Below are 18,577 nucleotides of genomic sequence, written 5' to 3'. Positions count from 1 at the left end.
TGGCCAGCATTTTACAAGAGGAAATTATGGCTATTTAACAACAGTATCATAATGGATCAAATATGGGATATATGTTTGTGTAAAGTGAGAAAGGAGGAGGAAAGAGTTCAGAGAGATGGGTGCCACTTGGAAAAATACTTGTAGGTAACTAACCCTCAACAACAACATCTCCACATAAACACAGATATCTGCAAAGGACAGGCCAAGAATTGGGCTTTTATTGCTTTGGAAAGCTTGTGGCTAGTAAAAGATTTGAATCTGTCCAGCATTACTTTTCCTTATGGTAGGTCAGACAAGACTCTCTTGCGATCACAATTTTTGTAGCACTGAAGTGTATGCAAGAAACTGACAGAGTATACACTTCTACACACCAGATGAACGCACAGAAATTTCCAAGTCTAAAAGATTTTATTGTGCTCAAATGGAAAGAGAAGGCTTCAGGAGTTTGAATAATCTTAAAACATTAATCTCAAAACCTATCCTATTCACATCTGTAGATCCCATTCATTAAGTGTAAAGCACTGCTATTCAGACATAGGTTTCCTCACATCAGTGGATACTCATATTAGGAGAAAAGGAAAAGCTGCTGAACCAAACCTATTCAGCTGCCAATAAAATATAAAAAGTCACTCCTGATTAATGCACATACCTGCAGCATATCAATAATTCTATTGATCGTGTACTAGAAATAATGAGAACAATGATGAAACAGAGGAACTTCACTGACATAACAAACTCAATACAAAATTTATTAGTCTGAGTGATCTGTTATATATATTAGAATGACTCTATGACTCTACATTTAGTGTTACATAGCATAAAGAGAGGAGTATTTCACTTTGCATTATACAAGGTATTAAATTATCTTTTAGAGTACAAAGGAGGTTTCTATTTTGTCTTAAAAATTATAGATTTCCATGGAACTTTAAACTTGCTGTATCACACAACTACATGCACATCGTATATGACTGTATCCTTCCAGCTCCTGCAATTGATAAACATTTCTGGTTGTTCAAAATGTTGGACAGTGGCGCTTATCTCACACAGGGATAAGTACATCAAACTAACTGCTGCAAGCCATCTGGAAGTACATATACGAGGGGCATTTGAAAAGTCCATGCAAAGTACGAGAGGTCATGTTTAGTTAGTAGCATCTTTGGAAAGAATGCACACCAGGTTTCAGTCATATTGGTCTATTTCTTTGTGTTTGGCATTCGTGTGAATCAAGGAAGTCGAATGATTGTCAAAAAATGGACGAAGAAGAATTTCATATGGTGATTAAACATTACTTTATGAAAGGCAAAATGCCTCAGGAGACTAAAGGACGCTTGATAAACATTACGGTGACTCTGCACTTCAATTAGAAAAGTTTAAAAGTGGTTTCAAAATTTTCGGAGTGGCCATATGGGCGCAAGTGATGCTGAACGTTCTGGACACCTTGTGGAGGTTACGACTCCAGAAATCATTGATAAAATCCATGATATGGTGATGGATGACAGAAGAGTTAAGGTTTGTGAGATTGCTAGTGTTGTGGGCATCTTGAATGAATGGGTACATAATATTTTGCATAAACATTTGGACATGGAAAGCTATCTGCAAGATGGGTTCTGCGATTGCTCACGCTTGATCAAAAACGGAATCGTGTGAAGTGTTGCAAGGATGGTTTGCAGCTGTTCAGGAAGAATCCCCAGGACTTTAAGCGTTGTTTCATCACTATGGATGAAACATGGATACATTACTGTACTCCTGAGATGAAACAACAATCTAAACAATGGGTTACAAAGGGAGAATCTGCACCAAAAAAGGTGAAGCAGTTTCCTTCGGCCGGAAAGGTTAGGGTGACTGTCTTTTGGGATTCGCAAGGGATAATCCTCAACAACTATCTGGATAAGGGGCAACTATGACAGGTGCATATTATTCATCATTATTGGACCATTTGAAAACCGAGCTGCAAGAAAAACGCCTGCGACTGGACTGCAAAAAAGTCCTTTTCCATCACAACAATGCATCGGCTCCAATTTGAAGAAATGGCTAACGGGACAAAGATTTTATTCAACCGAAGAGGTGATTGCAGCAACTAATAGTTACTTTGCAGACTTGGACAATTCCTATTATTCAGAAGGGATCAACAAATCAGAACAGCGTTGGATCAAGTGTATAAGTCTAAAAGGAGATAATGTCGAAAAATAAAAAAGGTTTACCCCAAACACGTAAGTAGTTTTTATTTTTGCATAGCTTTTCAAACGCCCCTTGTATGACCTCCACACACTATGAAGAAATGGGCCTTCTTTCCCATTACCAAAACCTTTCATACGATCCTCTTGTCTGAAACCTGGCTAAATCCAGATACATAATTCAAACTTCTTCATGTCTGGTATAAATGGTTCTTAAGGCTAATGGGCAAGTTAAGAGTGGAGGTAGTGCCAGTGAATTTATCCAAACAGACCTCAAACCAAAAGTCTTAAGCACATAAAATATATGAACCTCAGCAGTTGTGGTCACAAAATTAATGGAAATAGGATTCCAACTCATTTCACATCCTCCCTATTCTGCAGACTTTCGCCCTTGGACTACTATTTGTACCCCAATTTGAAGAAATGGCTGGCGGGACAGAGATTTTATTCAAACGAGGAGGTGATTGCAGCAACTAATAGCTATTTTGCAGACTTGGACCACTCCTATTATTCAGAAAGGATCAACAAATTAGAACAGCGTTGGACGAAGTGTATGTAAGTCTAAAAGGAGACTAAGTCAAAAAATAAAAAAGGTTTACCCCAAACACATAAGTAGTTTTTATTTTGGCACAGACTTTTCAAACGCCCCTCGTATGACCTATTGATTGTGCACTGCAACGTCTGATCCTTCTACACACACTATGAAGATGTGTGCCACCTTCTCCATCACCAAAACCTTTCACACAGTCCTCTTGTCTGAAACCTGGCTAAGATAAGTCGAATTCTTCAAAAACATCAAGTGAAGACTGTCTTCCGCCCACCAATTAAGACACAGGCACTGCTTGGTAATGTAAAGGATGAGCTAGGACTACGGAAATGCAGAGTCCCTGAGAATGTAGCTTGATTTGCATAGGTCAGATGGTGCATTCTATCGAAGATTGTTGCCAAGAACATCAGTGCCACACCAGACTGCAGCAGCCTAACAAGTTGGTGGTTGCTGAACACTGCCTCTTGGTATGATGCAGAATGAATTACAATCAGACAAAGGTTCTGACACAGACTTCCAAATACTGGGACTGTGTCATTAAAGAATCTATCAATATTCGAGTACTGGAACTGCTGATCAATCGAAATAGTGGTTACATCCTTAGTAAGGCCTGGGAACATGCTCTGAATCTGATTAAAAGGAGAAAGAAGACGTTTCATCATGAACTGAGTTTGAGAACAGGCAGAAATAGTAAGAGGATGCCTCCAGCATGCACCCCTGGGTTCGGACCGCGAACAGAATGGATGCTGGATGCTCCACGCCCAGGTGCAGACTGCGTTGGGAACACCTGGAGGATGGGAAGAGACAAAAGCCCAGCGCCAGCACCTTGGCAGTCAGTTCATCAGTGCACCTGATGATGGCAACATGGCCACTTGCTGAAATATTATGCCCATTGGACATTTGGCTGTTCACCCCATGAACTCTTTCGACTATAAAAGCTACTTAGTTAATTTCATGCTCCATGGACCTGGATCATTTTGCATGATAAATTGTAATGACGTGAAACAAGTCATTTTACATCATATAGCTAATTTGATTTGTAAATATGGCTTCATCATGAACTTTTATACTGTGTGTTTTTTTTTTTTTTTTTTTAACTATGCAGATATGAGTTAGTTATTCCCACCCACCACCTTTTACACATTACAATAACTCAAATTCTTCTATGAAATAGAAGGCATTGTCAAGGATAAACTTTCTCAATTTGTTTTAAAATTTTAATTTGCTGTCTGTCAAACATTTTATATCAATGTGTAAGTGATCAAACATTTTGGCGGCAGCATTGTGCACCCCACTTTGTACTAAAGACAACCTTAATGTGGAGTAATGAGTATAATTTTTCTTCTAGTATTGTAATTATGTACATCATTGTTCCTTTTGATCTGCAGCAGAATATTTACACCAAACCTCCTGAGGGAATAAATACACTGTAAAGTTGTTGACAGAATGCCCAGTTCCTTAAACTGCTGTCTATGAGATAATCGTGGGTGAGCACCACATAATATTCTTACAACATATCACTGAGCTATGAAGAACTTCTTTTTCAGAGATGAATTACGCCAGAACATAATTCCATTTGACATTACTGAATGAATCTGGTTAGGACAGAAAGTGACATGAGAGAAGTCCTGAAAAACCATTTTGATCACCTATTAAATAGATCAGTTGAAGAACCAAAGACAGAACTGGAAATCCACACTTACAATGAGGAAACTCCCATCTCCTGGACAGAAACAGTTGAAGAACCAAATACAAAACTGGAAATCCGCACATACAATGAGGCCACTCCCATCACCTAAACAGAAACAGAAGTAACCTTAAAATCTATGCCTAAAGGAAAATCTTCTGGTGCAGATGAAGTGAACATGGACATGATAAAAGTAGCAGGTATCCAAGGCATACAATGGCTGCACCAAATACTCAGTGCCTTATGGGCAGATAAGAAAATACCTGTGGATTGGGGCAAGGGTGTAATAATTCCTCTGTTTAAGAAAGGTAGCAGGCGTAAACACACCAACTATAGAGGAATAACCCTATTGTCTCATGGGCTGAAAATACTTGAGAAGATCATAGAAAAGAGAGTGAAAACTATCCCAGAACCACAGCTGGAGGAGGAACAATATGACTTCAGAAGTAACAGATCAAAATAGATCAAATTTTTAGCACCCGCTTGTTCATAGAAAAGTACTGGGAGAAAGGTAAGAATCTGGTCATTGTATTCCTGGATACAGAAAAAGCCTATGATAGTGTTATAAGAGATAAGATCTGGGAATGCCTTAGGAAAAAAATGTGCCTGAAGGACTAATAAGAAAAATTCAATGATGAACAGAGACTGTAGTAGCTGTGTACAAATTGGGGAAGGACGATCATCATGGTTTGAGACCAAGAGTGGAGTTCAGCAAGGAACTGCACTGTCCCCACTACTATTCATCACCGTTATGGATACTAAAATGAAGAATGTCAATTAGAAGGTGAACTGAACGCATCTGCCTTTGATAATAACATCATGATATAGGGTGAAACTGATGAGGAAGTACAGATCAGACTCGATGAATGGAAATATCAGTTCCAGAAATATAACCTCAACATTAGCAAGGCGAAGACAGCGGAGGTGGTAGTCAACAGAGATGGACAACCAGCAAGTGTAAAACTAGGTGACCACCAAGTAGAGTGTGTGAACAGTTTTCCTTACTGTGTAATCTCCAGTGATAATTTGGTCAGAAATGCAAAAAGGATGTGAATTCTACCAACAAGTAAGATGGACAAGTTAAGGAATAAGGAGGTGAGGAAAGAAGCTGGAATAAAGACATCCATGCTGATTTGTAAATATGGCTTCATCCTGAACTTTTATACTGTGTGTTTTTTTTTTTTTTTTTTTTTTTAACTATGCAGATATGAGTTAGTTATTCCCACCCACCACCTTATACACATTACAATAACTCAAATTCTTCTATGAAATAGAAGGCATTGTCAAGGATAAACTTTCTCAATTTGTTTTAAAATTTTAATTTGCTGTCTGTCAAACATTTTATATCAATGTGTAAGTGATCAAACATTTTGGCGGCAGCATTGTGCACCCCACTTTGTACTAAAGACAACCTTAATGTGGAGTAATGAGTATAATTTTTCTTCTAGTATTGTAATTATGTACATCATTGTTCCTTTTGATCTGCAGCAGAATATTTACACCAAACCTCCTGAGGGAATAAATACACTGTAAAGTTGTTGACAGAATGCCCAGTTCCTTAAACTGCTGTCTATGAGATAATCGTGGGTGAGCACCACATAATATTCTTACAACATATCACTGAGCTATGAAGAACTTCTTTTTCAGAGATGAATTACGCCAGAACATAATTCCATTTGACATTACTGAATGAATCTGGTTAGGACAGAAAGTGACATGAGAGAAGTCCTGAAAAACCATTTTGATCACCTATTAAATAGATCAGTTGAAGAACCAAAGACAGAACTGGAAATCCACACTTACAATGAGGAAACTCCCATCTCCTGGACAGAAACAGTTGAAGAACCAAATACAAAACTGGAAATCCGCACATACAATGAGGCCACTCCCATCACCTAAACAGAAACAGAAGTAACCTTAAAATCTATGCCTAAAGGAAAATCTTCTGGTGCAGATGAAGTGAACATGGACATGATAAAAGTAGCAGGTATCCAAGGCATACAATGGCTGCACCAAATACTCAGTGCCTTATGGGCAGATAAGAAAATACCTGTGGATTGGGGCAAGGGTGTAATAATTCCTCTGTTTAAGAAAGGTAGCAGGCGTAAACACACCAACTATAGAGGAATAACCCTATTGTCTCATGGGCTGAAAATACTTGAGAAGATCATAGAAAAGAGAGTGAAAACTATCCCAGAACCACAGCTGGAGGAGGAACAATATGACTTCAGAAGTAACAGATCAAAATAGATCAAATTTTTAGCACCCGCTTGTTCATAGAAAAGTACTGGGAGAAAGGTAAGAATCTGGTCATTGTATTCCTGGATACAGAAAAAGCCTATGATAGTGTTATAAGAGATAAGATCTGGGAATGCCTGAGGAAAAAAATGTGCCTGAAGGACTAATAAGAAAAATTCAATGATGAACAGAGACTGTAGTAGCTGTGTACAAATTGGGGAAGGACGATCATCATGGTTTGAGACCAAGAGTGGAGTTCAGCAAGGAACTGCACTGTCCCCACTACTATTCATCACCGTTATGGATACTAAAATGAAGAATGTCAAGGATAAGGTGAACTGAACGCATCTGCCTTTGATGATAACATCATGATATAGGGTGAAACTGATGAGGAAGTACAGATCAGACTCGATGAATGGAAATATCAGTTCCAGAAATATAACCTCAACATTAGCAAGGCGAAGACAGCGGAGGTGGTAGTCAACAGAGATGGACAACCAGCAAGTGTAAAACTAGGTGACCACCAAGTAGAGTGTGTGAACAGTTTTCCTTACTGTGTAATCTCCAGTGATAATTTGGTCAGAAATGCAAAAAGGATGTGAATTCTACCAACAAGTAAGATGGACAAGTTAAGGAATAAGGAGGTGAGGAAAGAAGCTGGAATAAAGACATCCATGTTAGGTTGAATTGACACATCTATGCTTCGATGGTACAGGCATGTGATGAGAATGGAGCCAACTAGAACAGCCAAAATAAATTTGGAAAGACAGGTGGATTGGAAAAGAGCTCAAGGAAGACCTCAAACCTGATGGATGGACTTGATTAAAGCTGATCTAGTGACCAGAGAATGGACAGTGGATGATGTTCTCCGTGAACATGTGTATTGGGACAGGACGAAGTGGAAGAGACTCATTACCAGTACCCGGGAAGCTAGAACTGTTAAATGATTATGATTATTATTATTATTATTTTTATTATTACTAAATGAAAATATGCAAAATGTTAACTTACTGATTTGTTTTCCCCACGATTTGCTATGATTCTAAGTGAAAGTGTGACAAGTTGTTTCAGAATTTCTAAAATGTGTTTTTCCAGTTTAAATTCTCATCGATATGGACACCTAAAGATTTAGCAGTTTCCATACCCTAATGTATTATTTCCTAGCGAGGAAATATCATTGGTGTAGTAGACCTGGATGTGCAGGACTGAATATGTTGCGTCTTTTTGAAATTGAGAGGCCATTTACACAAACCACTCAATTACACTTTTAAGAGCACTGTTTACCGTTACGTCTGTGCCTTATGCATTCTTGGACTAATTACAATATCATTGAGTGTTCATCATAAGAATAAGGATACGTTGTACGCTGTTACATGCACATAGACTGAGGGCTAATGCGGGATAGTAGCTTTACCGGCGCATGTAACGCACTGGTCAGCCATCTTGTTGAACTAACTTGCAATGAAGTGAGCACTGCAGTTCAGATGCAAAAGAGACGAGCAGAGAAACAATATGGCTTCGAATGTCATTTAATTTGTAAAGAGAATGACATAATATTCAGCAAAACTCCAGCACTACCGCGTGCTTATAATGTGACCAGAAAGAAAGCATAAAATGCTCTCGTTCTCACCTAACACGGCAATTAGTAATTACAAACAAGAGTGATGAAAATTCTGAACTTTGGGTAATTTTTCTGAGCGAGCTATGTGTGATGCAGGAATTTCACCGCATTGTTGAATACTGAAGCCACTGTATTAATTAGTCAGTCGTGTAGTAATCTCTTAGCTCCTTCCTTATCCGAATCCGAGGAATACATTTCAGTTCTGGAACTGTCATCTGCTACGTTGATAACGAGTCTATCAACAACATAATCCACGAAGCCATGGTGCCGCATATTCTCCTTTTCCTTTATGACGTGCCGACCAGTGGGAAATTTCTAGATGCCATTTTATTTAGTGTCTCACGTGAGATACATGAGTGATATTTTCACCTGATAATGGTTAGTCATGTGAAATTATTTAAAAAATCGTACCGGCATCAGAATTATCTCAAAAGTTACTTTTTCTCTGAAAATAACACCAGGCTACCCTACATTGTTCAATGTAGTGCGCTCAAATAAAGATTAATAAGCTGCAAACTGAGATACATTGTTTGGCGGATTCCAGTTACCTACCCTCATTTCCTATGCTGAGCATGTAAGACATGATTTTAACAGCGACCATATATGACCGTCAACGATAGAGTCAGTTTAATATCAACAAACGGGGAACACTTTCCTCACATTCTGCAACTATTAATCTAATCACGAACCTATCCGACCATTGTCAAGTCACCTTATGAAGACCTAAGACACCGTAAATGCGTTCGCGATTACGGCTTCTTGGGTCAACATCAGGTGATCCAATGGACCGACAATAATTAATACATGCAGAACGCCAGGAAAGTGTTTCCTTTTTTATATTATTGTCATGTTCTGTCAAACACTGACAGATTCAGTTTAAAGTTAGACTTGCCATACATATAAAAAATTAATAATCCACTCCGTTTAATTCAAGCGTTTAACATTGCTATGAATGCTTCTTAGTGTTACAGTTATACCCAATACCATATCAAAGAGGCATACATAGCTTCCCTGCGCAACACCCCTAATGCAGTCAGAATACTACTGTAAACAAGACACAGTACAGTAATATCGCTCCAAACAGATGTTCGTTTAATATAATATAAAAAGCAGTTTGACTACATCAAAACTGCTTCGACGATTACACATTCTAAACAACCGTTACAAAATTCAGATCGTTACTTATGTTCAAAACCTTTTTGTTATGGTATTTTAGAATCTGCAGAATTAGGTTACCTAAGTGTCATCTAATTACTTCAAGACGACATCCTACGATAAGCGTGAATTGGTTGAAGCGGAAGCCTTACCTCCTTTTACCGGCAACCTGTGCTGACTGTGGTGCGCAGTATACGTCTCCATCATTTCATACGTCCCGTCATCTCTGCGAAAAGGGAAGTAAATGCGAAGGATTCTTTCGGTCGCCCGCATTGTCTGTAATATTCCGTCAATTCTGTTGGGTATGGCGTCTTCTTCTAGTTTCTTCTCTCTTAATATGTCACAAAGCCTTGGTCTGACTTGAATAACGGCTTTCTTAAAAAAGTAATCAATCATCTCTGTAAATGATGGATTAACTTCCTCTAGGACTGACTCGTTTAACGCACTCAGATTCGTTCCATAATATGCCAGGGGACTCCTGTATAAGTACCTCTTCTGCAGTGGGAATAAATGTTTAGTGCGTCTAATGAGATGAAGCATTGTTCCTGGGTTAATGTGACGCTTTATTCTATTGAAAATTATGTTTTACATCACAAGATGTGAGCAACTAATTTATTTAGTGAACAGTAGACAGTCAACATAATTTTCAACAATACAAGATACTACTACAAGTCGTTGCTCCTTGCAATTTCGTCGCTGATGTCACTGGAGAAGGCCAAGACATTAAGAACAAAACGATATTGAATTATAAATGAAGGCGCACCTGAACGATTGTTTCGGTCAGTCAGCCGACTATAATCGGCTGATCGGCGAAGATTTTCATTTTATAAATCGGATGATTGTACCGCAGTTCGCGCGCCTGAACGGTGTATTTCGCTCGTCAATTTGCATAAACATCGATTTGGGAATGGCAGCAAGTGTTTGTAGTCTACTTTTAAAATATAGGTAAAAGAGACGGCGGCCAAAATATTAGGTACGTCCAGTGCAAGACAAATGAAAGGTCAATTTAATGAGTCATTTGAAAAATTGAGGTCACAACTTTCGAAATTTTGAGGCTACAACAGCATGTCGGTCAACAGCTAAGATACGTTACTTGCTGTTTCCTTCGCCTCATTTTTGATGTCGTAATCTCGTTCGTGCTAGTATTTCAAATACAGAAAGGTATTTCGTTACTTTATTGTAAACAGATATGTGAGCGCGAGAGTAGCCGCTGGCTTTGATCAATGACATACAGTACTGTAATGGCTGTTGTACAATACATCACTTTTTGATGTGTCATATGATGTGTACTGCCACATTCAAGTTGGTTTAATGAGAAACTACGGGGGAAATTAATTCTTTAATATCTGCTGTATGTTAGAAATAAGATACTATATTTTATGCATCCGCAGAAATTCTGATATTTGGTTATTTATTAGTACATTTCGTAGTGCAATTCGGAGGCCGTTGCTGGTTCAAATTCTGTGCCAGGTACGATAATTTTGAAGAGCGTGGAAATGGAAGTTAAATTACTCACGTGCGTTTTACTATGTTGAAACTGGCTGACAAGCTTAGGGATCCTAGCATCAGTATTAATTTTGTAAAGAAGGTTACCGTACTGTAAATCAAATCATTGTAAATTCAGCGGGAGTGTACTTGACATGAAGTTGGTTAACGTTAGCGAGAATCGTACTCGCGACCATTTCATGTAGCGCTACAGTAAAGATCATGTATGGCGATCTGTTCGTCGAGATACGTGGTTTGGCAAGTCAAGGCTAATTACGAAAAATATTTTGTTGCCAAGTTTTTTTTTCTGGAGAGTCTTATGTCGTCTGCTGTTCATGAAACTGAGACTGATACAAACAGAGACATAGACGGGAAGTGTGTTCTTAATTTCTTAGGTTGGTTCAAATGGCTCTGAGCTCTATGCGACTTAACTTCTGAGCTCATCAGTCACCTAGAACTTAGAACTAATTAAACCTAACTAACCTAAGGACAGCACACACATCCATGCCCGAGGCAGGATTCGAACCTGCGACCGCAGCAGTCGCTCGGTTCCAGACTGCAGCGCCTAGAATCGCACGGCCACTCCGGCCGGCCAATTTCTTAGGGAAAGTACAAAATTGGAAACAGGGCGTTACCACTAATATAAATGAAACAAAATTTGACAAGAAGCGGGATGGCATAGGGCATGATGATCTGGGACGTAGGGTGTTGGGGTATTTGTTTCTGGCAATTATACTTGTCCTGGCATTGTTGTTAAATTAATGGAAAATAGGAGGCTGTACGAATACATCCTACCTTAACTGCACTAGTTAAAGCTCTTCTGCAGTAATGAATTAATGGTTTATAAGATTTACTAATGTGCCAGTAAATCAAATCCATTTCTATTATTCTCTAAATAGGCAAAATTCCAAGTTTTGACGAAACGTGTTGTTACGACTACGGGTGGTGAAGCGGAGGGTAGATAAGCACGAATCTGCTCGGTTTTGTTGCAAGTTTGTCGGAGGGGTGGTCAGGAGGCAGACGGTTAGAGAATGAACACCACGCGACAATCACTGAGTCTTAATAGATATTGGAACTATGATAAGATAATATTTATTAAAAATGTATTCCAGTTTAGTCAATTTTACCACAACATTGTATCCAAACGCCTGGTATATAAGTCAAATTTGAGAAAGAAGAAGACAAAGAGAGAGAGCGAGAGAGAGAGAGAGAGAGAGAGAAGATTCATTTTACAGATAAGAATTAGAAATTGCAAGTAACAAAAATAACACAATTTGGGTTTAGCCATAATTATATTTTCAGTTTACAAGGATGCTCTTCATAATTTACTGTAAAGATTCTTGCACTGAATAAAAACAGTCTCCCATCAGGAATTGCTAAGGTTATATTTAAATTTATTCTTATGTCGCTCCAGTTTTAACTCACTAGGTAAACTGCTTATTAATTTATCTGTGAAACACTTTCCTGATACAATATTATTCTACTCTGAGGCATGTGGATATTAGTGATATTTCTTGTGCTGTGACTATGGAGATGCCTATTTTACTATAGATGTCCAGTATTGTTTACAAGATACTCACCTCCGAATAGGATACACTACCGGTAATATATGTAAATGCTTGGAGAGTCATTATTGTCAGCTGTGTGAAATGTGGTCTACATGTTTCCGGTAGTTTTAGGTTGCAGACAGCCCTGACTGCCCTTTTCTGCACCCTAAAGGGTTTTGTGCTAGTGGCTGAGCTTTTCCAGAAGACCAGCCCGTACCGAAGTAATGAATGGTAGTATGCATAATAAGCCTTTGAAAGTTTTTTTTTTCAAAGTTGCTTCACGTGACAGGTCCATTTTAAATTGTCTCGTATCCATATACCTCGAACTTGTATGTAATGATTTCCTTCAGAAGACGATACAAATTGATTACATTTGTTTTCGATGCAAAGACAAGAGAGTGCCAGAATAACAAATAGTAACAAACTGAACACAATAAATAGTAATGAAGTCCAGGAAAGCTAATGAGATCCGCCTTCCCCAAGCACTCCACTCGCTGTTCTTCACCTCGGCAACACTACGAGCAGCAACACGAACTCAAGTCGCTGGAGGACTGCAAGATCTCATAGTGGTGGAGGTTTCTCTACTTGAATCCAAAAGCACTCAACTCAAGGCTTGCAGGAGCCAGTTTACAACGAGGACGTGCACCCTCATGACCACAGGCCTTCGATCTGGCAGTCCATGCGTGCCATCAGCGATCACAATGTTTTCTCGCACTACGCGGACCTCGCTCATCCTGAGTCCCCAACCGAACTGCCCACTGACAACGACGACGTTGCTCAAATGGCTTTGAGCACTAGGGGACTTACTTCTGAGGTCATCAATCCCCTAGAACTCAGAACTACTTAAACCTAACTAACCTAAGGACATCACACACATCCATGCCCGAGTCAGGATTCGAACCTGCGACCATAGCGGTCGCGCGGTTCCAGACTATTGCATCTAGAACCGTTCGGCCACCACGTCCGGTGACGATGTTGCCCCAAAGATAGAGCCACAGTTACTACATATAGATAACCGCCGCTGCTGCCACTAGCAGACAGGCAACGCTTGCGAAACCAAGTGGTGCCAGTTTAAAAATTGTTCAAATGGCTCTGAGCACTATGGGACTTAACATCTATGGTCAACAGTCCCCTAGAACTTAGAACTACTTAAACCTAACTAACCTAAGGACATCACACAACACCCAGTCATCACGGGTGCCAGTTAACACAAGAAGAAGACAAACAACCGCAACCATGTCAACTAAACGATACGGTCTGGCCTCCAACAACGGACAGAAACCTATAAACAGCAACAACGCAAGCCACAGCATGATTCAAATTTGTAATAATCTGACATGTCCTACATCCATGCAAATGTCTTTCTCTATTGGATTTACGGGATCTAAATAAATAAACAAACATATGCTCTTGCAGTTTCAATGAAATAGTTTTGGGTGTCAAATTCAGGGAATTATTTTGGAATCATATGTCAACTGCACATTCTTTGGTCTCTTTCTGCCTTGCAGTATTGCTTTAGAAGGTGTATATCGAAGTTCACTTTCATATGAGTGCCTGACTATGGTTAAAAATATCACTCAAAGTGATTACTTCTCATATACAACATATGTCCTTGAACATGACATTAATGACAGAAAGAAAAATCAGTGAATATTGCTTTCATGTCTGTAAAAATACAAATGTAGCTATGTACAACTCCACTCCAAGCAACAAACACCTCTAAAAAACTGAAAAGTAAGGAAGTTCGGACTTTAAGCATACAATAACTGGAATATATCTTCTTTATCCACAAAAAATGACAATACTGTCTTGTTCAGGTTATGAGTAAGAGTATTGCCTTACTGATGATATTGTTGATTGTGCTTTAGGAAGTTAAATATTTTGCTCTAGATCCAGCAAATTTCTTTAGTAGATGGCAAGTGGAAGGAATGGGGGAGTGTTATGGGACCATTGCTTTTCACAATATATATAAATGACCTAGTAGATAGTGTCGGAAGTTCCATGCGGCTTTTCGCGGATGATGCTGTAGTATACAGAGAAGTTGCAGCATTAGAAAATTGTAGCGAAATGCAGGAAGATCTGCAGCGGATAGGCACTTGGTGCAGGGAGTGGCAACTGACCCTTAACATAGACAAATGTAATCTATTGCGAATACATAGAAAGAAGGATCCTTTATTGTATGATTATATGATAGCGGAACAAATACTGGTAGCAGTTACTTCTGTAAAATATCTGGGAGTATGCGTGCGGAACGATTTGAAGTGGAATGATCATATAAAATTAATTGTTGGTAAGGCGGGTACCAGGTTGAGATTCATTGGGAGAGTCCTTAGAAAATGTAGTCCATCAACAAAGGAGGTGGCTTACAAAACACTCGTTCGACCTATACTTGAGTATTGCTCATCAGTGTGGGATCCGTACCAGATCGGGTTGACGGAGGAGATAGAGAAGATCCAAAGAAGAGCGGCGCGTTTCGTCACAGGGTTATTTGGTAACCGTGATAGCGTTACGGAGATGTTTAACAAACTCAAGTGGCAGACCCTGCAAGAGAGGCGCTCTGCATCGCGGTGTAGCTTGCTCGCCAGGTTTCGAGAGGGTGCGTTTCTGGATGAGGTATCGAATATATTGCTTCCCCCTACTTATACCTCCCGAGGAGATCACGAATGTAAAATTAGAGAGATTAGAGCGCGCACAGAGGCTTTCAGACAGTCGTTCTTCCCGCGAACCATACGCGACTGGAACAGGAAAGGGAGATAATGACAGTGGCACGTAAAGTGCCCTCCGCCACACACCGTTGGGTGGCTTGCGGAGTATAAATGTAGATGAATGTAGATGTAGATGTAGATCATAGAGATGCTGTCCAGGGAATCTTCTTATTCTAACGAAACGTCACGTGCCTTTCATGCCCAACAGCCATTGTCATACATACAAACAAGCTGTTCAGTGGTCTGTCTGACTATATAGTTCGAGAGAGCATGTATGTTTGTTGCTGCATTCCCTCTTTGCAGAATTCGACTTCGATTCCTGTGTTTTTGTCAGTTATCTTGTTTTCTGTGTGAGAAATGTCACGTTGCAGTGATTGCACAGATAAAGAAATCCTGCATATGTTCACTTATAGCGACAGTGAGTGTGAATTATCTGATTGATTGATTGATTGATTGATCCATTCTGCACAATATGCAAGAGATATTTGGGTTTTTATGTTGATATTAACAGTTTTACATATAATATACCTTTGTACATAATAACAGATTAATATATTAATAAATGATGAACATTTAAATAAATGTTGTTACGCTATATACAGAGAGATAAAATACAAACGTTCTTCTGAATGAGACTACATTGGGTAAACGAAGAAAAATTTATTTTTGTAGGTATTCATTTACTGTGTATAAGCAGTGATCAACCATACACGACTTCAATTTAGATTTGAAGTGACCAATGTTTTGTATGTATTTAATCATATTTAATCGTACTATGGTGGAGAAGACCATTTTGAAATAACTTTGTGTTGACGCTTTGAACATGTACATCCAATTTTTGTCTTGTATCATAGCTGTGTATTGTGTGGTTTTGTGTAATGAGTGGTCTTTTTATATGTAAGTTTTGCTTTAAATACATTATATTTTCAAGTATATATATGCATGGAAGTGGCAGGATCATCCTTTTTTGAAACAATGGTCTACATGATTTGCGATTATCTACCCGTTCCATTATTCTTATTTTTTTAATATTGAATGTTTTGATAGCATCTCCAGAATTTCCCCAGAACATAATCATGTACCGGAGGTGAGAGAGTACAACCACATAACATAGACACTGAAGGGTGTTGTAGCTGGTACAATATTTTAATGTATGTAACACAAAACAAAAAGTTTGCTCAATATGTGCTTTCCATTTCAAGTTGTCTTGCAGATGAAGTCCAAGAAATTTGGTACAAGCAGTTCTGACAATTGTCTGTCCATATAGCTCTAGATTGGGTGATATCAGATTTTTTGTTTGTGCTGTGTGTATATCCATAGCTATAGTTTTTCCATTGTTTGTTATTAAGTCAGTGTCATCAAAGTAACATGTTAGCCTGTCAGTGGCTTCTATAATGTCCTTTACAAGAGTTTCTTCTGAGTTTCCTGTTATTAGAACACTGGTATCAACAGCAAATTGAAATATTTTACTGCTGTCATTGCTTAAGTTTAGGTCATTTACACAGAGTAAGAACAGAACAGGACCCATTACTGATCCTTGTGGCACACCATATTTAACAGTCAGTAGCTTGAAATAATATTTCCTAATGACATCCCTGTCCTGATCTATTTCCACATATTGTTCACTGTTCTTAAGATAAGAGCAGAGCTAGTTGTTAGCTGTTCCCCTAATGCCAAGATTTTCTAGCTTGTGTAGCAATTTGTCATGATTTATGGTGTCAAATGCCTTTGACAAACCCATAAATATGCCCATGGTAAGATTTGTGTTGTCCAATGCTGTCAGTGCCTCTAATAGAAAGGACTCTAAGAAGTCTGTTAGTCTCTTATTGAAGAGCCTTTCTAATATTTCTGAGAAAACAGACAGAAGTACCAATGGTCTGTAGTTGGAAATATCATCTTTGTTTCCTTTCTTGCATAATGGCTTTATTTTGCTTTTTTCAAACATGAAGGAAAAGTTCCTGTAGCAAAAGATAGGTTACATAGGTGACATAAGGGCTCAGTGATGAAGTCCAAACATTTCTTTACAACGAAATCAGGTATATCATCTACGCTTGCAGAGTGTTTCATTTTGAGACTTTTTATTGTAACATTTGTTGGGTACAGAAACGTTGATTTGCTTGAGACTTTTTTCCCTGTTTCTGTATGCTGTTTTCTATTAGAGGTCTGTTGTAGTAGTTTCTCTGTTACATTTATAAAATAGTTATTAAACATATTAGCTACTTCTTGTGGGTTATTAATGTTCTCTAAGCCAGGCTTAATACTATATTATTAACTCTATTTTTGTAAGATTTGGTTTCTTTCTTTACAACTTGCAAGATTGCTTTGTTTCTGTTTGAAGCATCTTTTATGTATTTGTCATTGTCTCGTTTCTTCCTCCTTTATTATTTTATTTAAGATAGATTTATATTTTTTAAAGTAACTATCAAAGTTCTGAGTGGTAGCTTCTTGCAATATTGTGAAGGTACCGTTTTCTAGCACAAGATTTCCTTATACCACTAGTAATCCACTTGTTGATTTTAGTGGTTTGGCTTGTTTTGGATTTCAATGGAAAAGCAAGATCAAATAATATTTAAAAACATTTAATAATATTCACAAATGTCTGAAACTTATCAGAAATATTTTATGTACTGTACACTAGCTCCCACGATTCTTGTTGGAGGTAATGCTGGAATGTTTGTACTGCAGTATTACTGAAAGTTCTGCCCATGTGTGTAATCTTCCTCTTATAATTATAGGATGGATTAGTGTTTACACAAAAGCTTATAGCCTGTGCATGGTGGTCTGCCAGTCCAGCGTTAATTACAACTGATTAATAATTTGTTTTGGAGTTTATTATTGTTTGGTCTATAGTAGTACTAGAATTATTTGTTTCGCGTGTAGGGGAGTGGATTGTAATCTCGAAAGTATTAGCTGTTAATATTTTGAATTGCTTCGCTTATTTAAGTCTACATTCAGGTCTCCACGTATAACAACTGTTTTTCGATTTGTTACCACTTTATTTAGTAATGTATCAAGCCGAGCGTTGAATTTTTTTAGGTTGGTATCTGGAGATCTATATAAACATATTACAATTAACTTGAATGCTGGTATTCCTATGCCTGATATTTCAAAATCTTTGTCAGTGTTTAAAGATTCAACATTGTCTAAGTTACTGAATTTGATATCTTTCTTTATGTCTATGCAGTTCCCTCCATGTGTAAACTGATTTCTGCAAGTTTGTGCTGCTAATGCATAACCTGTTATGCCTGTCTTTAACTCATTTTCTTTCAGCCAGTATTCAGTTAAGCAAAGTATATTAACCCATTAAGTCACAAATTAATTTTTTTTAATTGAATTTTTTATTGCTTAATTATAATGTAGATAGTGTATGAACCACAATAAGTACAAAAATAGCCAAAGAATATTTACACATGCTGAT

General features: G+C 38.2%; 1 protein-coding gene across 1 annotated transcript in view; it reads right to left on the bottom strand.

The window, feature by feature from the left end:
- The window catches only part of LOC126109717 (glutamate dehydrogenase 2, mitochondrial-like), a 111,556-nt gene extending 101,594 nt beyond the window's left edge, over positions 1 to 9,962 (bottom strand). The window contains exon 1 of the mRNA XM_049914804.1: positions 9,575 to 9,962. Within this exon, the coding sequence (XP_049770761.1) occupies positions 9,575 to 9,962 (388 nt within the window). The remainder of the gene's footprint in view (positions 1 to 9,574) is intronic.
- Positions 9,963 to 18,577: the final 8,615 nt, after the last annotated feature.

This window comes from Schistocerca cancellata, chromosome 1, assembly GCF_023864275.1.
Source record: "Schistocerca cancellata isolate TAMUIC-IGC-003103 chromosome 1, iqSchCanc2.1, whole genome shotgun sequence".
In the NCBI taxonomy this organism is placed as follows: domain Eukaryota; kingdom Metazoa; phylum Arthropoda; class Insecta; order Orthoptera; family Acrididae; genus Schistocerca; species Schistocerca cancellata.
The sequence above is the reverse complement of the archived record's forward strand: the minus strand, read 5'-3'. Positions and strand labels throughout refer to the sequence as shown.